The sequence below is a fragment of the Schistocerca piceifrons genome, chromosome 2, assembly GCF_021461385.2.
Source record: "Schistocerca piceifrons isolate TAMUIC-IGC-003096 chromosome 2, iqSchPice1.1, whole genome shotgun sequence".
In the NCBI taxonomy this organism is placed as follows: Eukaryota; Metazoa; Arthropoda; class Insecta; order Orthoptera; family Acrididae; genus Schistocerca; species Schistocerca piceifrons.
In genome coordinates this window covers 204,691,809-204,714,121 of record NC_060139.1, presented here as the reverse complement: position 1 = coordinate 204,714,121, position 22,313 = coordinate 204,691,809, and the positions used below count along the sequence as shown (strand labels likewise).

At 43.6% G+C, this 22,313-nt stretch overlaps 1 protein-coding gene across 1 annotated transcript in view; it reads left to right on the top strand.

Annotated features, from left to right (window-relative positions):
• The window catches only part of LOC124776849, a 52,696-nt gene extending 41,759 nt beyond the window's left edge, over positions 1–10,937 (top strand). The window contains exon 3 of the mRNA XM_047252021.1: positions 7,008–10,937. Within this exon, the coding sequence (XP_047107977.1) occupies positions 7,008–7,189 (182 nt within the window). The 3' untranslated portion in view covers positions 7,190–10,937. The remainder of the gene's footprint in view (positions 1–7,007) is intronic.
• Positions 10,938–22,313: the final 11,376 nt, after the last annotated feature.

Here is a 22,313-nt window from a genome sequence, read left to right as displayed (position 1 = left end):
CAGCTTTTTGTGATGTTATAAGAATCATGCCAAAATGCATCCAGTTCAAAAACCATTAGTACTTTGTCAGGAACAGTATCCCATAACAGCGATTTACATTATAAACATGTGGGCTATAGTTATTATTTATCATATACTATCATATTAATCATTGTTTGGTACTGAATATTCTCATAGCTATTTAACTAGTGTGATTTGGTCTCTCTGAGTTTTAATTTCCTGATTGGGAGCTTTGTAAAATATTAATTCTTTACTCTGTAACATGCATTGGTGTTATATTTTCATTGTCTGATACTTATCAATTGTCTTCATATGCTTTACACACTGACTGTAACATGTTCAAATCAACAATAGTTAACAGAAACTCTGGGTGCACTTCGACATCATGCCCATGGCCCAACAGACATGACCACTTTTCCCAACAGCATACTTTTCTAAAAGTTTGAGGGAATATGGTATAGTTGCAGGTAAACAACTAGAATTCTCTCATATACAGATTTATTCACACTTAGCGTCTACACAGATACAAGTCCGGAGGCTAACTGCCGTTAGCGTCCAACATGCTCTCCAAAGCCCTCTCCTCAAAGATAGCACACTTACGCACAGAACAAATATCGATTTTTATGGCGCTCTACGCCACATAGCCCCCCCCCCCCCGCCCCCCCCCCCGCGCAGTATGGAGTACGTCCTTGTGAATGGAGGGGGGGGGGGGGGGGGGGGGGAGAAGTTAGGAAGGTAACGCACAGTTCTTCTGCATCAGGCGGAAGCGGTCGACTGGTAGGAGACCGGGGGGTGAAGCCTGGTAAGTCGATGGTGAAGTCAGCAAGCGACGCCGGCGGCTGAAGACGATGTCCCGTCCTGGACATCACCTTGCCAGAAGGCCTAACAAAGGCATGCAAATTGCCACACGCAGCACTTCTGCTCAATTTAAAGCGGCGCACCACACGAGATTCTGCACTTCCTCCCTCAATATTGTCACACGCGAGTACCACACACACTGTATCGCCATCTACGACAAAAGATAATTTATGTATGTCATCAGGGTGCACATATGTTGTGAATTCTTGGATGACACCTGTACAAGCAATGGTAGGGAGGCAGGGAGGTGTGGGAAAGCCATGGCGAAGAGGGGGATGGCAGGTGCACTAGACTGTGCAGGAGACAACCTCGGGCGATCAGCTGACAGATGAGGGAGCGTGACCGAAGGCAACTGCGAGGGCTGTGAGGAGTGAAACCCCGAAAAGATTGGCCACTCGAATTAGATGAACGCGGAGAAGGAGCAATGCTCGGCAGAGAAACACGCTGTGGAAAATCAATACCCAAATGCATGGTGTGGGAAGATGGATGGCTGCTCAAAGCAGGAATGGGAGAAATAGGGGCAGAATCAGGGAGGTTCACCTGAGGCTCAATGAAAGCTGGTTTCACTCGGTTGAGTGAGACCGTGGTTACAGAGTCTTTTATGAGGAGATCCATGTTATTCTCAGAGCGTTTGACGACCTTGTAAGGACCTGTGTAGGGCGACTGAAGCGGGGCTTTGACTGAGTCATCTCTGAGAAACATGTACTCACAAGAGTCTAGCGTGTGCGGTATGTACACGTGCGGAGGTGTATGAGCAGCCGGAGGTGGCGGCTGAATTTTGCTGCAGTGCAAGCGCAACCGCTCGAGGAGTGAAGGGAGTTCAGAGAGCCGTGGAAGTGGGGTCGGAGTGACTAATTCTCCATGCAAAACCAGAGGTTGGCCATATACAAACTCGGCTACGGACAACTTGAGGTCTTCCTTGAAAGTCGCACGAAGGCCAAGAAGCACGAAGGGCAGTGCCTCTGTCCATAGTGAGTCATGGCAACGCAGGGCAGACTTCAGGGTGCGATGCCATTGCTCGACAAGCCCATTGCTTTGGGGGTGGTATGCAGAAGTATGAATTTTGACAATACCACACATTTTACATAAGTCAGAGAAAACTGAAGACTCGAATTGTCGCCCCTGGTCAGTGGTGAGGTAAACAGGTGAGCCAAATCTAGAGATCCACGAATCTAAGAATGCTCGACTTACTGTCTCAGAGGTAATGTTTGGAACAGGCACAGCCTCAGCCCACCGAGTCATCCTGTCAATAGCTGTAAACAAGTAACGGAAACCCTCGGAGGGGGGCAAAGGGCCTACGAGGTCGACATGAACATGGTGAAACCAGCCTGGAGGTTGGGCAAAACAGCCAAGGGATGGAGAAGTGTGCCTGGAAACTTTGTTCTGTTGACACACCATGCATGCCCTTGCCCAAGACTGACAGTCACGGCGCATGTTTCTCCAGACAAACCGTTCAGCTACCAGACGGGTGGAGGCTTGGACACCGGGGTGTGCTAATGTGTGTAGTTTGTCAAAGACCTGGCGTTGAAGGGGCTTAGGAATGAATGGCCGCAACCTACCAGTCGATTCATCACACCACACTAAGTCAGATATGCCAGGGAAAGTAGAGCGTACCGGTTGGAGAGAGGAGCTGTGGTCTGAAATTAACTGCATGGTATTGGGGTCTGCCGATTGCAACCGAGGTAGGTCCGTTAAGTCAATTAAGGTTGTGACAGCACCAACACGTGAGAGAAAATCAGCGACCACATTGTCCGCTCCTCGGATGTAGCGAATGTCATTTGTAAATTGCAAGATGTAAACGATGTGACAAAAGCGTCGTGGGGGCGGATCAGCCGCAGGATTTTTTATGGCAGGAACCAATGGCTTGTGATCAGTGAGCACATAGAAATCTCGTCCCTCAACATCAGTTCTGAAGTGTCTTATGGCCTCATAAACTGCAAGTAGTTCTCTGTCGAATGCTGAGTATTTCTTCTGCGCGTTGTTTAGCTTTTTTGAGAAAAACTGCAGGGGGGTCGTAACATTGTTGTATGTCTGACTCAGTACTGCACCGATAGCATTGTCACTAGCGTCAGTAGTGATAAACATTGTGGCGTCCGCCCGTGGGTGAGCAATAGTGACAGCGGAGGCCAACAGCTGTTTGAGTTTATTAAATGCCTTGTCCATGTCTGGTGTCCATGGTACCTGGCAGGTACCAGAAGTTTGTGGCTCAGCGAGAGCATCTGTGAGAGGAGCCTGCACCGCAGTAGCGGCTGGCAAATGTTTCCGGTAATAATTAACTGTTCCGATGAACCTGCATAATTCCCTGTAGGTCTGAGGACGTAGCATCTCGAGAACAGGCTTGATCTTGTCCTGTGGTGTTGTCAGACCATCCAATGACACAACATAACTTAGGAATGTGACGGATGACTGGTGCAATTGAGTCTTTTTATTGTTCAGTTCAATACCAGCGGCTACTAAGATATCTGTCACGACTTGAACACGCTCCTCACTCTGTTCTAAAGTAGAAGCAAAAACCAATATGTCGTCCATATATACGAAACAAAAGTCTAGATGGGATAAAGTTTGATTGATGAAACACTGCCACGTTTGGGGTGCATTTTTCAACCCAAACGGCATAAATTTGTATTGGAACAGCCCGAAGGGAGTGGTTATGGCAGTCTTTTCAATGTCCTCCAGAGCAATAGGAATCTGATGAAATGCGTGCTTACAGTCCAAAACAGGGAAGTACTTTGCACCTGCGAGCGCATGATTGAAGTCTGCGATGTGTGGGACCGGATATTTATCAAGTATGGTGCGGCATTTAAACGCCTATAGTCTCCGACCATACGCCAAGTACCGTCTTTCTTTTGGTCAAACAGGATAGGACTAGCCCAGCAACCGGAAGAAGGTTCAATTATTCCCTTTTGTAACAGATCGTCCAATTGTTCTTTTGCAATTTTCATAAATTCCGGCTTGAGGCGGCGTGGACGTTGCGATATGGCGGCCCATCGGTTAGACGTAACCAATGAACTGTGCTGTTAGTGACTACTGCAATACGTGGCGCGGCACGATAGTCAGATGTCCGTGAAGCGGAGCAGGCAGTGGCGGATGGGCCAAGCTGTGGCGCTGAGGGCACGGAAGTACAGGTGTGCCACCCGCTCGTAGGCTGCGTAAAGGCCGCACACGTGTTAACATGGACGAGGTTGGTACACTGGTTCTTGGTAGCGGGCCATGCCGCTATGAGCGCTGCAGGCACGAGTGGGCGTGGCTGGACAGCAGATGGCCGTAGTTCATTGCCACAAGCTTGGCAAGTTAATTTTCCATTCGGAACGCAAGGAGCATGAGCACTCGGGCATACCCTATCATTACAAAAGGGGGTGCTGACACAGTTTACAGAGTTCACAACATTGTCATTAACGTGCGCGGGCACGGGAACACCAGATTGGCACGGACTGACCATGTCTGTAGCCGATGAGTCATCTGCTTGTAGTGCCGCGAGGCGTTGTTGTGTGGAGGCCAACTCGTGGTGTATGTCGTGGAGATGCAGCAGCATTTCCATATGTTCCATCCGCAACTTAGAAGACTTGGCGCACTCCACTAGCCACTTGTTTTCCAAGATTGCAGCTCCAAGGATAGGTTTACACACTTCTTAGCACAGCACACATGTTTGGTGTTAGCCGAACTGTCACTCGGTGAAGCGAAAGGAATATGTTTGTTAAGGGAGGGGTAAAACACAGTATTTTGCACAAAATCTAGTGACAACTGATAGTGCTTGAGGAAATCAATTCCGAGAATAGGTTCTTCAATTGTTGACACTAGAAACGTCCACTCCAGCTTGCACTCGGGCGAAAGTTTCACTGTATACAAAGTGGAACCCAAACACTGTAGGGTAGACAAGTTCACTGCACGAAGTACTCTTTTGTGTGGTTGCACTTTATTGGTTGCTAGGCGAACCGGCAGCAAAGAGACGTCTGCGCCAGTGTCTACCAGAAAACATACACCTGATCATAAATCGCGAACATAGACTCGACCACACTTACTGTTATAGTCCGAAACGGAGTGCAACGTGGGATGCGTTGTTTGCATCGCAGGAGGTGGCACCGTAGCCTACCTGCAGTTGGAGTTTGGGTAAGAACACGGTGACTGGCATTTGCGAGCTTGCTCCCCGAATCTCGCGTGGAGGAAACAGTAAGGTTGGGTGGGCCTGTGCCTTTGTGGGTAGGTGCTAGGTGACGGAATATGTGCCCCAGAGTCTTCCACAGAGGCCGATGCACTGTCGTTGCGAGGAGTTGAAGGTGCAGGCAGGGCGGCTAGTTTAAAAAACTTGTTATCAGCAGCACCAGACAAGGGCGTGGCGTCAGAAAGCATCTTAGTGTGGTCACATCCAGAATGCAGTGCACGGAGCTCACGTTGCCTGGCGGAGTATGCTCTGTCGGCGGCGCGTAAACGTTCATTTACTGGCATATCTTCATACGCAGAGATTGCAATCTGGACAGGCAAAGGCAGCTTTTCAGTCCAGATTTCTGCGAGTGTGTCATCAGGCATAACTTGCTCATCGACGAGAAGACGGATGCACCACCACAGCTGGGACGGAGACCTGTCGCCGAGATGCTCTTCGTAGATGAGCTGTCGCACATTTTATCTCCTGGTTTTAGAGACACGCTCCAGTATCGTTTGTTTCGCCACAGCATACTTCCCTGCTAGGGGGGGGTGCTTTGACCAGATCATAAATTAAATTGACGCTGTCGTGAAGATGGTTCATGAGGCAGGCGAAGCGTGCGTCGTTGTCCAAAGCACAGACATTGAATGTTTGCTCAACCAGGTTAAACCAGAACTCCGGGTGAGTGGGTTTGAAGTCTGGTAATTTTGGCAGATTCGGCACTGCAGTCACTGCGGAGGTGCGCCTATTACTTCGGACGGAAGTAGAGCATGCAGAAGATTGCGAGTCCGGATTATTGGCGTCCCATAATGCGGGAATCGCGAAATTCACTTCACGCCGCTGGGGCGGCTGAGAAGCGACGGACGCTCAAACGCTGTGAGGATCGTAGTCAAAATGTGCATTCTCATTGACGTGGTAGCTAAGAGAGAAGCCACAAGTGCTTAAGTACGCCGGTGAATGTCCGTTATGCACACAGTATTCACTCGACCGTGAGTGGTGGGGCTCGTTGTAGATGTCGGAGTTAATTACTATCCAGCACAGAATTGTTGACACACATCCACTAGGATGCACACTCGGTGTGATATTTGCTGTTTGGCGAGCATTGAACACCTGTTGACTGGCCGGCGTGGAAGGATACACACGTGGCGGGAACTGATTCGAGTTTGAATATACTACTGGATTTTCCAAAGTAGCAAAACCTCGCTCATCGCCACGAACTGTATTGAATTGTGTGTTTGACACAGGAGTAGAAATGTACCGACCAACACTCTGTGGAGAACACGTGGGAAGGTCCAGGCTAACAAAGCCAGAGTCCATGACCGTTGGCGGTTGGAAGAAACTGGCGGCACTCGATGAATTCCACTGCATGTTCTGGCTGAAGGATTTTGAAGATTCTTGTGGCATGTCCACTACGACGGTAGGAGTGCTGGAGAGATGTTGCTGGAATCCGGGCGGCGGTGAATGCTGAAAGACCATTGTCTGGAGCTGAACAAAGGCCCTCGCGATCGCAGAGAAACCCGACGCGGTAGGCGCGTAAATAACTTTCAGGCGGTAACTCGGACGCGTATTACACAAAAACGGGATCACCAGTGAGGGAATATGGTATAGTTGTAGGTAAACAACTAGAATTCTCTCATATACAGATTTATTCACACTTAGCGTCTACACAGATACAAGTCCGGAGGCTAACTGCCGTTAGCGTCCAACATGCTCTCCAAAGCCCTCTCCTCAAAGATAGCACACTTACGCACAGAACAAATATCGATTTTTATGGTGCTCTACACCACAAGTACAACCTTGCTATGTTTCAATATCTAGTTTCAAATAGTCAGTATAGTCTGATATACAGATATTGACATTCAAGCCACAGCAGCAATGAACTCCAAATTTTTTTGTATAAAATCTAGTTAATATGCTCTCCGACAAAGTTAAAATGTTCTCTACTTGTTTAATTGCTTGATCTGCTACATCACAGGCTCAAATTCATTATTAAAATTTACTTATCTTACAGGTGTGTCAAATGCTGAGATTTATGTAAGACCAGAAGTGCTACAACTGTTACGTCTTAGGAACAGACCCATAAAAAAACACTTCAATACTATGCCAGCATGGGTGCTAGGAAGTGAACAAGAAAAATCATCAGTGGTAATTCTGCTGCCTGAAGGCTCAGCAGATAATGAACAGGTTTTCTGATGTTCAGATAGACAATGGAATTTGTTCTTTTAAACATTGTGCCAATGGAAATAAATAACAACAACAGAAATTTACTGTACCTTAAAGAAATAATATGTGCCATTGAGCAGCTATATGTAATAGGAATAATGTACAGAGTAACAGAAATCAGACTGAAACTCCATATAATACATCATAGACTTCTGTTGTCAAACCTCATCACAGCTCTTCCAACCCACTTGTATGAGCTTTTGCTTCTGATTGGTTGAAAAGAATGAACCGACAACCCTGATAAATTACATCTCTAGTCTGACTGTAACTATTTTTGCAAGCAGTCATTGCTGTTTTCCTTCTTAGTTATTTATGAATTTCATGTACAAAGCATAGGTTACAAGTGTGAATAACCTTTACACACATAAAAGTGAGTGAGTTAAAGATGCAGTCAAAATATATTGTACATACGTTGAGTTGACTTCAACTCATTTTTAGCTGTGTTTCTCTGTCACTCAAATAACCCATCATTTTCTTCGTTATTCATCCAGTTTCAGCAGTTGCTCCATTTCTGCTGACCTTGTTATCAGTTTCATGTGCATATTTCTAAGATACCTCTCATGTGTGAAGAGAAATTTTGAATGAATGATCATGTGATACTGGGCAATAATCTAAGGAAGTGAACTAAGATTCTCCCTCATGTACCTTATCGAAGTTCTTATAGCCCTTGTCTTAAATTAGAAATCTTCATTGGTAATACCAGTTAATTCTCTTCTTTATGCTGGATAGCAATTATTATAAACAGTTGCATCTTCATTGTCATTATTTATTAAATAAGTAAGGATTTGTACTATCAATGCTTATAAAAATGAAAAAACAGAAACTGTTACCAGGGTTTGCTGCATTACACCATCATGGTTGGAAAAAGCTTATAAATGATGCCGTACCTTACCATTCAGTTCTTAAATTGTAATGCATCTAACTGTACCTTCTTTTTTTATTTCTCTAAAAAGTTTTCCATAAATTAAGTAAAGTTTCTCACTTTGCCATCACAACTTGCTCTCACCTTTCTCATTGTTTTTATTAATGTGGCTTTCTTACTTTCTGCCTTAATATTTTATTACAGGTACCTCTATAATTATAATTCCATTCACTTTGGGAAAAAATATGTTTGCATATCTTTGATCCTACCTTATCTGATATGTTTACCAAAGCATACCTTGCTGTAAAACTGAGCAGGTATGACTTTTGTGTGAGTGCAGTTTTTGCCTAGTTGTAGTGGACTATAATGCAAGTTCCCTGACATTCACAAGCAATTTTCATCATTTATAGTCTCCAAATTATGACACTTATTTTTTTCTGTTCTAATGGAAGTATACACTTTTTTTCTGTGGCACTTGAAAGAAGCTTCTAAGAGAACTTCAATGACAGAGCATGTGTGGGACTTGGTCAAATATTATCAGAATAACAGCACTGCAAACCATTGTACCACCACCAGGAGAAGAGATTCCATCAACATCTGCCCTGTTATACTGAATGTAAGCAAACGCAAAACTCAGGTATGGTTCTTGTGTTTACCTGAGTGCATGTAGCCCACCAGTCTGTGTTCTGCTGTTGTAGCAATCAGACAACTTGCTTGTAAAACTATTGACACACTCACATTGTGCATTGAGCATTGTTTATGGTGAACATTGTGAAACTGATAGAGAAGTGGTGCAGTTGTACATTGAAGAGTGTCCAGATTGTGCCAAGCAGTCATGCTCTATCTTTGTAAACGTTATAAATAAAGTTCTAGAAACTTGAAGTGTGGAGAGTAAAATATGCCAAGGGAAAAGAAGAGCAACTGATGAAAGATACTAAACTAACATTTTAAAGGGGTAACACACAATGCAAATGTCACTAACTGGTAGTTCGGAAGTACAAGAGGTATCAATCAAATGTGCATTTTGCGAACACTGGATTCCATCATATTTCGTCTTCTTCAAATTTCACTACATCTACAGCTTCATGGCAGTGACTATACAAATTTGATTACAGCCCTCTCAATGTTATCTACAAAAAGTGCAAAGTGAGGCGGCATATCTAAGCAAAATTTTGTTTAAGGAAGAAGCATCATTTGCAAACTGTAGGCAAGTCAGTCTTCAAATGTTTCAAATGGTTCTGAGCACTATGGGACTTAACAGCTATGGTCATCAGTCCCCTCGAACTTAGGACTACGTAAACCTAACGAACCTAAGGACAACACACAACACCCAGTCACCATGAGGCAGAGAAAATCCCTGATCCCGCCGGGAATCGAACCCGGGAACTCGGGCGTGGGAAGCGAGAATGCTACCACACGACCACGAGCTGCGGACAAGTCAGTCTTCACAAAGTGCACCAATCATCAGTTGAAAATCCGTGCTGACTCAAAGAATGTTCTTGGTCTTTCAATATTTGGTGCATGCTTTTCAAAACCTGCAACACTGGTCTCTGTGTTATTGATGGAATTCTAAATTCATTCAAGTAATGTGAGTTCCTAAGATATACTACTGCTGCAGTTATTGGAAGACTTCCCACTGAACATAAGGCAGTCAGTGTGGTACCAACATGATGGATATCCCTCTCATTCCACACATATGTTGACAGGCCCTCTTAAGAGGGCATTTGGAGAGCATTGGAACAGTTGTTCAGGAAATGCAAAATGGTCTACAGACTCACCTAACTTAACACATCTACACCTTTATCTGTGGTGAGATTTAATGCAAGAAGTTTATTACAAAACACTGATGACTCCCAAAGAAATGAAATGCCTTGTAACACATTGATTTCAGATGAAATTCAATGTGCAGGCTGTTTCACCAGAATCACTTCATAGTGTGCAGCAATGCTCAAGGAAACATTTTAAGCACATGGTATGATAGCCATGATAATACACATAAAAACCATACCCTGAGTTCTGTCCTTGCTTACATTTGGGGTAATATGGCAGACATTCATGGAACTTCCTCCCCTGATGGTGAGACAGGTCCATGGTGCTGTTATCTTGTTAGTGTTTGATCATGTCCATGGAACCTCTTTCCCTGATGGTGAGACACATTCATGGTGCTGTTATCTTGATGGCCGGCCGCAGTGGCCGAGTGGTTCTAGGCACTTCAGCCCAGAACTGCGCGACTGATATGGTCGCAGGTTCAAATCCTGCCTCGGGCATGGATGTGTGTGATGTCCTTAGCTTAGTTAGGTTAAAGTAGTTCAAAGTTCTAGGGGACTGATGACCTCAGATGTTAAGTCCCATAGTGCTCAGAGGAATTAGTTATCTTGATACTGTTTGGTCATGTCCCATGCATGTTATGTCAATAAAAATTACTTGTGAATATTGGGAAATTCACTGTATTGTCTGCTATAACTTGAAAAAATGTAGCGTCTCAATATGTTTATTCATTCTGGACATATTTGTGATGGCTTACCTTAGCTGCCTCAATCTATCTAGAGTAAGTTCTGTTGTAGGTGGTGTATAATTGCCTTACTCCAATCCATAGATAATGAATCTTGGTTGTGTGGATGAATCATATGGGTTCCTTTTGTGCTGCTAATGCAGTTGTGTGTTACACACTAATAACAAGAAACACGTAAATCTGATACTTGTCTGTTATTTTGATGATACACAAGATTCACTAACATATTTATTAGTGGTGCTCTATACCACTCATATATAGTTTTATTCTACAACAAAATTCTCACAGCTTATTTTTCTGTTTTTAACTTTCTACCAATTTTTCTTGGTAGAAATACGTGTATAAAGAACACAAAATAAATAATCCTTTGTTATTTTTACTTTAAATAGCAGCAAATAAGATTACTTTTTGGAATTTGAAAGACAATATATACCTCTAAGAAAATCCTGTATTCTTGTCACTAATAACACATTTTGTTTCCAATTACTTCTGTATTTTATGATTAATAAACAAATAAATAAGTTTTTTTAAATTGTTTTTGCTTTTACTTCACAATTCAGTTAGTAGCTGGTTGTTTACTTTCCATTTCTGGTTGATATTCAGTCATTTACTCACAACGTTCCATAGATCCCATATATAAAGAGAACCTTCAGGGATATGGAACAAGTCCGGATATATATTCACAAAAGATACAATGTGCTTCATTTAGTGTGTGGCCATTAATGTCTACTTATGGCACAACTGATTATTATTGTTCATTTTAAATTGTGTAACATAAGTCTTTGTGAGACTTAAACTGTTAGCTGTGAATAACTTGTAGGGCCGTTCAGCTAGTATCTGGTCTGTGTCTGCTGAGTTTCAGTTTGGATTTATGCTTGTGTTATCATCAAACATTATAGCTTCTGCACTGCAATTCAGAGTCACTGAAAGATCATTTATGTAAATTAAGAACAAGAGGGAGCCCAGTACTGATCCTTGCAGCATTTCATGTATTATGTTCCCACATTCTGACATTACTTTCAAGCCTATGTGGCACATTTGATAGTCATAGTAGAGGCACTGTCCACTACATTTATGCAAAGCATCATCAAATCTTTACTGCCATCTCCATTTTGTGATTGATCGGACCTTACTTTCTGAGTAGCCCCCATACAGGGGCAGAAAAAGAAATTAGTACACCTGGAAAGGTAACATTTATTCTGGTCTGATTATGGCATATGCTACCTGGGGGATAGTAGATGCACTTATAATGATTTCAACATCATCCACCCACAAATAGTGTAGTGGCATAGCTACCAGAATGCCATCTGTGTCTACTCTTTAATAGGGAATGCTCACAGCCAGCTGGCTCAGTGTGGTGCACATGTGTGAAGCAATCAGGCAAACATGTCATGGAGATGCGCTCATGTTCCCTTCAGCCAACTGCACAAGTTTGAAAGGGATCAAACTGTGACCTTCTGAGCGATAAGATGGTCCTTTCAAAGAATTGCCACACAATTTGTACATGCTGTGTTAGATGTGCAATGATGCTGGTACCAGTGGCACATGAATGTTCTCACACCCATAGATGATAATCTGGATGCCTATGCAGCACAGATGCCCACCAGGATCATTGTGTTGTGAGGGCAGCAATGGCAGATTGTACAGCTATCACAGCACAGATAAGAGGGCTTGTGAACACAGACGTGTTGACACAAACTGTTGTGAGATGGTTATTGGCAGCTGAACTTGGTTCAAATGGCTCTGAGCACTATGGGACTTAATATCTTAGGTCATCAGTCCCCTAGAACTTAGAATTACTTAAACCTAACTAACCTAAGGACGTCACACACATCCATGCCCGAGGCAGGATTTGAACCTGCGACCATAGCAGTCCCGCAGTTCCGGACTGCAGCGCCTAGAACTGCATGGCCACCGCGGCCGGCGGCAGTGAAACTATGGGCACACACATCTAGCCTTTCTTTGACTCGTGCTACAGCATCAACATGCACAGCTTGACTGGTGCTGTCAGAGGATCACTAGAAGATGGTGTGACATGCTGTAGTCTTCAGTGATGAAAGCAGAGAGGACTCTAGTAGGAGCCCCAGTGAAATATTAACTCTTACCATATTTTGACATGGGCAGCAGCATGAACTACTAACCAACATACAGAAACTTGTAAGTGTGAATGAGCTACAAGCTGAAAACATACTCAAGCAAGACCTTGAAGTTTTTGTTCTATACTTACATAATATTGACAGCTAAAGTAATGTCTGCACATGAGAGGGTGCTAGGTGCAAACCACATTACTGGCAGCTGTAGTGGAATAGTCTGATAAAGCCTTCATGCTATCAACAGATAAGTATTGTATGCATTATTTCAGACAAGCTTAATGGTACCTCCTTACCAATGCAAACAAAATACTATTTAAACAATAAACAAATGTTTATATTTGGTGAAAAATAAACATTTTGTTTTGAACTAGCATTTGCAAAACAGTAATTAAAACATTCAAATATCATGCACAGGAAAGAACAGTTCTTCTTTTCTAATATTAAGAATTCCCAGTTTCAAACAAAATATTCTCTAATTATGTCTAATCATGCAACAGTTCAAAACAGAATCTAGGATTTATTGGACATTTGTTGAATCTTTATGCATGACCTGACCAGTGTAATTTCTGCTTCTCTTCATTATGGCAGCATTTTGGTTCCCACTCTTTCAGAATAAATGTTTTCTAATGGACACTCTTTCTCATATTTCTTAGAATTTTCATTGGGGGAAAGAGTTCCCATATCATTTTTTATTCTACGTTCATACAACTCCATTTTACTCACTGAGTATTTGTACAGGTAATGTGAATTGAAAAGCAGCATTTCTCAAACAAAGGAAAATCCAGGATGATCCCAACCTTATAATTCTACCTGCTGACAAAGGCTCCACTACTGTTGTTTTGAACAGCAAGGATTACTTGACTGATGGACTCCACCAGCTGTCAGCTTCATCCACCTACAAACCCAGCCACAGTGACCCCATTTCAGAAATCCAGCAGGATCTCCAGTCTCTACTCAAATCCTTAGGCCCATCCCAGAACCTCTCCCCAATGTCCATCTCTCTCCTGACCCCTACAATTTCCCGCACTTCTACCTTGTACGTGTCTCCCCCCCCCCCCCCCCCCCCCCAAGACAATCTCTGCTGTTGTAAACCAACACCTACAGCCTATTACCAGCAACCTACCCTCCTGCAAAGATACCAATCATTTCCTACACCAACTCTCTACGGTTCCTGTCCTCTTACTATGGCACTCTGCCCATCACTACTGATGCACCTCCCTTTATACTAACAGCCCTGATGCCCATGGCCTTACCACTATTGAACAATAACTTTCTCAACACTTGATGAATTCCAAACCAACCACCTCCTTCCCAGTTGTCATGACCAACTATATCCTCACCCACAACTATTTCTCCTTTGAAGGCATTACCTACAAACAAATCTGGAGTATGTCTATGGGCACCCACATAGCACCATCCTATGCTAACCTTTTCATGGCCCATCTAGAGGAATCCTTCCTAAACACCCAGAATCCCAAACTCCTCATCTTCATCATCTGGATCGAGAGCAAGGGCACCCCATCCACATTCCTCCAGTACCTAGACACTTTCTCCCCCATTCACTTCCCCTCACCCTAGTCAACCCATCAAGCCAATTCCCTCAATGTTGACGTCCACCTCAAAGATGGCTATATCAGTACCCCTGTCTATATCAGACCTACCAACCACCAGCAATACCTCCACTTTGACAGCTGCCACCCATTCAATACCAACAAGTTCCTTCCATACAGCCTAGCCACCAGTGGCCATTGCATCTGTAGAGATGAGGGGTCTCTCTTTAAATATACTGAGAGTCTCACTGAGAAATGTCCTGCCCACTATCCTCCCATCTCCTCCCACAATGGTATTCTGCCACTCATCAAACCAACATAATATCCTTGTTCATCCCTACACAACCCCTGCTCCTAACCCCTTGCCTCATCGCTCATATCCCTCCAGCCCTGTCACCTATCCCATCAAAGGCAGGGCTATCTGTAAAACCAGTCATATGATTACAAGCTAAGCTGCAAACACTGTGCTGCATTCTACATCTGCATGACAACCAACAAGCTGTCTGTCTGCACGAATGGCGACCAACAATCTGTGGCCAAGAAAAAACTGGACCACCCTGTTGCTGAGCACGCTGCCCAACATGACATCCTTCATTTCAGTGACTGCTTTACAGCCTTTGCCATTTGGAGCATTCCCACCAACACCAGCTTTTCTGAATTGCACAGGTAGAAACTCTCCCTGCAATACATCCCACATTCCCGTAACCCTTTTGGCCTCAACCTTCATTAGTCATTGTCCTTACCCATCTAGTCCCTTCCCTGTTTCCATTCCAGCACTGCACAGCCCTCTATTCCACCAATACACCCAGTACCCAGTCTTATTACTTCTCTCCTTTTCCTCTAACCCTCTCTCTATCCCCAACCTCCATCTAACCTCCCGACTACACCTAGCTGCTCCACTCTCCACCTTATCCCCGCACACTCCCAGCAGCACTACCCTGTTATCTCTCCCCCTTCCTGTGTCAGCCTCCTCCATACCACCACCTGGTTGCCTCTCCCATAATGCACTGCTGCTCGCAGACTGGCTCCAGCTGCCAGAGATTGTGCTCATTTGTGTGTGTGTGTGTGTGTGTGTGTGTGTGTGTGTGTGTGTGTGTGTGTGTACGCACACATGTTTTGTCTAATTCTGAAAAATGCCTTGTTGGCCAAAAGCTGGTTGTCTGACAGTCTTTTTCTTGTGCCTTTCTGTGACTCGGTATCTCAGCTATATGGAAAGGAACATTTCTGTTATATGAAAGAATAGTTTTCTTAAGCTGGTAGATAGCCTTACATTCACATGAATAGTATGAAAGCATCTGATACTGACTATCAATGTGAGGCATATTTGCATTTTATTTGACAATTAGTGGAAGTTTTGAGGTCATTTTGTGGTGTTAATTCTGTGGAAATATAGTATCTCATCCCCCATGTTTTATCATTACACTTTGCGAGTACAGAACAATTGTATTTCCTTCTCTCAGTTTGGCAGATACTTCTTTAAGGATGCTCCTCCTATTTAAGCTTAGTGTTTTTTGTTTTTTTTTTTTTTTAATAAGCAAAAGGGTTTTAGATAATATATGGCTTTCCTAATAATTAAGCCTGACCATGTACATCTGTGTGATTGCCAACATAAGGCTACTTAAAAAAATGTGAAATGAGCTTTCCAGCATGACTTTTACAACTATACTGTCAAGCGTCCCCTTGTACACAGATCACTTACTTGCGAAACCATCCAGATTCTTCAACACGTACATTCTGATACCATATTTACACATTTTATTTGGTATGTATCATATAAATGACAATCTCCATCTCAATAGAATCATCAATTCATTTAACAGTATCTCTTCATGCGTAATACACTTGACATAATTTGCTGTTAAAATAATTTGGTATAGGCCCTACTTAGTATTGCATTATCAGTTATTTGGGTGTCTTGGCTGTGGATTTTTTAGCAAAGTATAATAAGTGTAACATGATTATAAAGCCATATCTGCACACACTCATCACTGCTGCTCTGTTTTGAAGCTAGAGATCTTCCTTGCAGTAGTCTTGTTATCAGATGGATATCATATCATCTGTATGTAATGTAACTTTCAAAAACACAAGCATACTTACTAATCCTAGGCCTATTCTTCGTATTTTCAGTCAAATATATATTCACAGCATTATCGTTCTTTTAACCAACTACAAACTGAAGTATGACATCTGTAAGTATTAAACCTAAGTAAATCCATTGGTGTATTACTAGTATAATGAACATTCTTGTTTTGTAAATATAAGATACTGAATGTCATGTGATTTTTTATCACCCTCACTACCCTTATCTCACATTCAGCATCACAGAAAATATTTGGAAGTTCTGTTCCACACTATCGTCACTGAGGCAAGTTTCTGTGTGTTTTAGATTCTAGCCATTCTCCACCAATTAGTTATTCTCAACACACAATCAATACCTCCCAATATGTTCAGTAACTGATCATCAGCAAATATTTCATTCTTCCTATTCTTTTTAGTGTAAGAAGGTCCCAGTGTTGATTAATTAGCTGCCACTTCCAAGAATGTATATCACAAACCATTGTGTACAAGAAAAAAAACTGCAGCCAAAAAAATCTGTTCTCCAACACTTTGTTGCCTGTGCACACTCCTATTCTGCAGCTGCAAAACTAGACTAAATAATGCACCTTTGAATGTGTACACTTATCTCAGCCACAATAATTGTTAATGTGTTTGGGGTTGTCCTATCATGTCATCTACATCTACATCTACATTGATACTCCGCAAGCCACCCAACGGTGTGTGGCGGAGGGCACTTTACGTGCCACTGTCATTACCTCCCTTTCCTGTTCCAGTCGCGTATGGTTCGCGGGAAGAACGACTGTCTGAAAGCCTCCGTGCGCGCTCTAATCTCTCTAATTTTACATTCGTGATCTCCTCGGGAGGTATAAGTAGGGGGAAGCAATATATTCGATACCTCATCCAGAAACGCACCCTCTCGAAACCTGGCGAGCAATCTACACCGCGATGCAGAGCGCCTCTCTTGCAGAGTCTGCCACTTGAGTTTATTAAACATCTCCGTAACGCTTTCACGGTTACCAAATAACCCTGTGACGAAACGCGCCGCTCTTCTTTGGATCTTCTCTATCTCCTCCGTCAGACCGATCTGGTACGGATCCCACACTGATGAGCAATACTCAAGTATAGGTCGAACGAGTGTTTTGTAAGCCACCTCCTTTGTTGATGGACTACATTTTCTAAGCACTCTCCCAATGAATCTCAACCTGGTACCCGCCTTACCAACAATTAATTTTATATGATCATTCCACTTCAAATCGTTCCACACGCATACTCCCAGATATTTTACAGAAGTAACTGCTACCAGTGTTTGTTCCGCTATCATATAATCATACAATAAAGGATCCTTCTTTCTATGTATTCGCAATACATTACATTTGTCTATGTTAAGGGTCAGTTGCCACTCCCTGCACCAAGTGCCTATCCGCTGCAGATCTTCCTGCATTTCGCTACAATTTTCTAATGCTGCAACTTCTCTGTATACTACAGCATCATCCGCGAAAAGCCGCATGGAACTTCCGACACTATCTACTAAGTCATTTATATATATTGTGAAAAGCAATGGTCCCATAACACTCCCCTGTGGAACGCCAGAGGTTACTTTAACGTCTGTAGATGTCTCTCCATTGATAACAACATGCTGTGTTCTGTTTGCTAAAAACTCTTCAATCCAGCCACACAGCTGGTCTGATATTCCGTAGGCTCTTACTTTGTTTATCAGGCGACAGTGCGGAACTGTATCGAACGCCTTCCGGAAGTCAAGAAAAATAGCATCTACCTGGGAGCCTGTATCTAATATTTTCTGGATCTCATGAACAAATAAAGCGAGTTGGGTCTCACACGATCGCTGTTTCCGGAATCCATGTTGATTCCTACATAGTAGATTCTGGGTTTCCAGAAATGACATGATACGCGAGCAAAAAACATGTTCTAAAATTCTACAAGAGATCGACGTAAGAGATATAGGTCTATAGGTTTGCGCATCTGCTCGATGACCCTTCTTGAAGACTGGGACTATCTGTGCTCTTTTCCAATCATTTGGAACTCTCCGTTCCTCTAGAGACTTGCGGTACACGGCTGTTAGAAGGGGGGCAAGTTCTTTCGCGTACTCTGTGTAGAATCGAATTGGTATCCCGTCAGGTCCAGTGGACTTTCCTCTATTGAGTGATTCCAGTTGCTTTTCTATTCCTTGGACACTTATTTCGATGTCAGCCATTTTTTCGTTTGTGCGAGGATTTAGAGAAGGAACTGCAGTGCGGTCTTCCTCTGTGAAACAGCTTTGGAAAAAGGTGTTTAGTATTTCAGTTTTACCCGTGTCATCCTCTGTTTCAATGCCATCATCATCCCGTAGTGTCTGGATATGCTGTTTCGAGCCACTTACTGATTTAACGTAAGACCAGAACTTCCTAGGATTTTCTGTCAAGTCGGTACATAGAATTTTACTTTCGAATTCAATGAACGCTTCACGCATAGCCCTCCTTACGCTAACTTTGACATCGTTTAGCTTCTGTTTGTCTGAGAGGGTTTGGCTGCGTTTAAACTTGGAGTGGAGCTCTCTTTGCTTTCGCAGTAGTTTCCTAACTTTGTTGTTGTACCACGGTGGGTTTTTCCCGTCCCTCACAGTTTTACTCGGCACGTACCTGTCTAAAACGCATTTTACAATTGCCTTGAACTTTTTCCATAAACACTCAACATTGTCAGTGTCGGAACAGAAATTTTTGTTTTGATCTGTTAGGTAGTCTGAAATCTGCCTTCTATTACTCTTGCTAAACAGATAAACCTTCCTCCCTTTTTTTATATTCCTATTAACTTCCATATTCAGGGATGCTGCAACGGCCTTATGATCACTGATTCCCTGTTCTGTACATACAGAGTCGAAAAGTTCGGGTCTGTTTGTTATCAGTAGGTCCAAGATGTTATCTCCACGAGTCGGTTCTCTGTTTAATTGCTCGAGGTAATTTTCGGATAATGCACTCAGTATAATGTCACTCGATGCTCTGTCCCTACCACCCGTCCTAAACATCTGAGTGTCCCAGTCTATATCTGGTAAATTGAAATCTCCACCTAAGACTATAACATGCTGGGAAAATTTATGTGAAATGTATTCCAAATTTTCTCTCAGTTGTTCTGCCACTAATGCTGCTGAGTCGGGAGGTCGGTAAAAGGAGCCAATTATTAACCTAGTTCGGTTGTTTAGTGTAACCTCCACCCATAATAATTCACAGGAACTATCCACTTCTACTTCACTACAGGATAAACTACTACTAACAGCGACAAACACTCCACCACCGGTTGCATGCAATCTATCCATTCTAAACACCGTCTGTACCTTTGTAAAAATTTCGGCAGAATTTATCTCTGGCTTAAGCCAGCTTTCTGTACCTATAAAGATTTCAGCTTCGGTGCTTTCTATCAGCGCTTGAAGTTCCGGTACTTTACCAACGCAGCTTCGACAGTTGACAATTACAATACCGATTGCTGCTTGGTCCCCGCATGTCCTGACTTTGCCCCGCACCCGTTGAGGCTGTTGCCCTTTCTGTACTTGCCCAAGGCCATCTAACCTAAAAAACTGCCCAGCCCACGCCACACAACCCCTGCTACCCGTGTAGCCGCTTGTTGCGTGTAGTGGACTCCTGATCTATCCAGCGGAACCCGAAACCCCACCACCCTATGGCGCAAGTCGAGGAATCTGCAGCCCACACAGTCGCAGAACCGTCTCAGCCTCTGATTCAGACCCTCAACTCGGCTCTGTACCAAAGGTCCGCAGTCAGTCCTGTCGACGATGCTGCAGATGGTGAGCTTTGCTTTCATTCCGCTAGCGAGACTGGCAGTCTTCACCAAATCAGATAGCCGCCGGAAGCCAGAGAGGATTTCCTCCGATCCATAGCGACACACATCATTGGTGCCGACCTGAGCGACCACCTGCAGATGGGTGCACCCTGTACCCTTCATGGCATCCGGAAGCACCCTTTCCACATCTGGAATGACTCCCCCCGGTATGCACACGGAGTGCACATTGGTTTTCTTCCCCTCTCTTGCTGCCATTTCCCTAAGGGGCCCCATTACGCGCCTGACGTTGGAGCTCCCAACTACCAGTAAGCCCACCCTCTGCAACTGCCCGGATCTTGCAGACTGAGGGGCAACCTCTGGAACAGGACAAGCAGCCGTGTCAGGCCGAAGATCAGTATCAGCCTGAGACAGAGCCTGAAACCGGTTCGTCAGACAAACTGGAGAGGCTTTCCGTTCAGCCCTCCGGAATGTCTTTCACCCCCTGCCACACCTTGAAACGACCTCCCACTCTACCACAGGTGAGGGATCAGCCTCAATGCGGGCAGTATCCCGGGCAACCACAGTCTTAGTCCGATCAGGGGATGCGTGGGACGAGCTGGCCGTCCCCGACAAACCCCCATCCGGACCCCCACAGTGATGCCCATTGGCAACAGCCTCAAGCTGTGTGACCGAAGCCAACACTGCCTGAAGCTGTGAGCGAAGGGATGCCAACTCAGCCTGCATCCAAACACAGCAGTTGCAGTCCCTATCCATGCTAAAAACTGTTTTGCAAAGAACGTCTGAACTAATCTACAGAGAGCGCAAACAAATCGACAAAATTTAAACGGTTATTAAAATACAAGATTGCCTAGTAAATGCAGTAATGCTGCTACTTGCGCACTGCTGACACTGCTCGGCGGCGGAAGGAGACTAAGCGAAATTACACTATTCAGGTACTAAAACGCGATGCTACACTCTCAGATACTATAATACGCCCGAAATTTATGAATTAAACAATGCAAGTGCCAAAAACACGCAAAGAAATTAAGAATTAAACTATGTAACAAATGAGTGAGCTAGGAGTATACGACTTGCTGCTCAGCTGCTTATCCAACGGCGGCAGGGAGCACACTGTGACCAACCGACACTGGCCGTTCAAAACAAAAACAGTAGACAAACGACTACGCGAATTTACACTATTCAGGTACTAAAACGCGATGCTACAACTCTCAAATACTATAATACGCCCGAAATTTATGAATTAAACAATGCAAGTACCAAAAACACGCAAAGAAATTAAGAATTAAACTGTGTAACAAATGAGTGAGCTAGGAGTATACGACTTGCTGCTCTGCTGCTTATCCAACGGCGGCAGGGAGCACACTGACTGTGACCAACCGACACTGGCCGTTCACAACAAAAACAGTAGACAAACGACTACGCGAATTTACACTATTCATGTACTAAAACTCGATGCTACAACTCTCAAATACTATAATACGCCCGAAATTTATGAATTAAACAATGCAAGTACAAAAACACGCAAAGAAATTAAGAATTAAACTATGTAACAAATGAGTGAGCTAGGAGTATACGACTTGCTGCTCAGCTGCTTATCCAATGGCGGCAGGGAGCACACAGTCAGCAGAATTTCAGCTTTTCAACCACCTGATGAATTTTGTATTCTCATTAGTTGTCTTTTGGTTGTGCATGCAGTGTCTGAACAAGCAAAACTAATGCAACCATATCTGGTTGTTTATAAGGGGTGAAATGTTTGCTGCCATTGGTAAGAAGTAATCCTTGAATTATGTGGCCAATGATTTAAGTATCACTTTTGCCAGAGCTACTTTCTGAGGACTCACTTTCATTTGGGACACTGTTTTTAGTTTGGTCCTTGTTAATGATGCTTCAAACAGTTGTTGTCTTATTCTTGGAGCACTTTATGATTTGAGCATAGTACAGGTGTTTCACTTTTCTTAATAATGAACTTGAAGGTTTTACTATGCTGGGGTAAGGTAGTTCCAACTTTTTACTACACATTTACCTCCTGTTTTGCACATAGGCATTGCTGAAAGTTAGAATTGGTTCACTGAATTAAGTTAATAAACTGTAAATCCCTCCATCAATATAATCAAAACATTGTATCACAATGAAAGTACACAGTTCTGTTAGTCTGGACAATTAGATTGCAATAACTGTTAGGTTATGTGGTGTGTCCTTCTCATCCTGGAATCAGAATGACTTGCTACTCCTT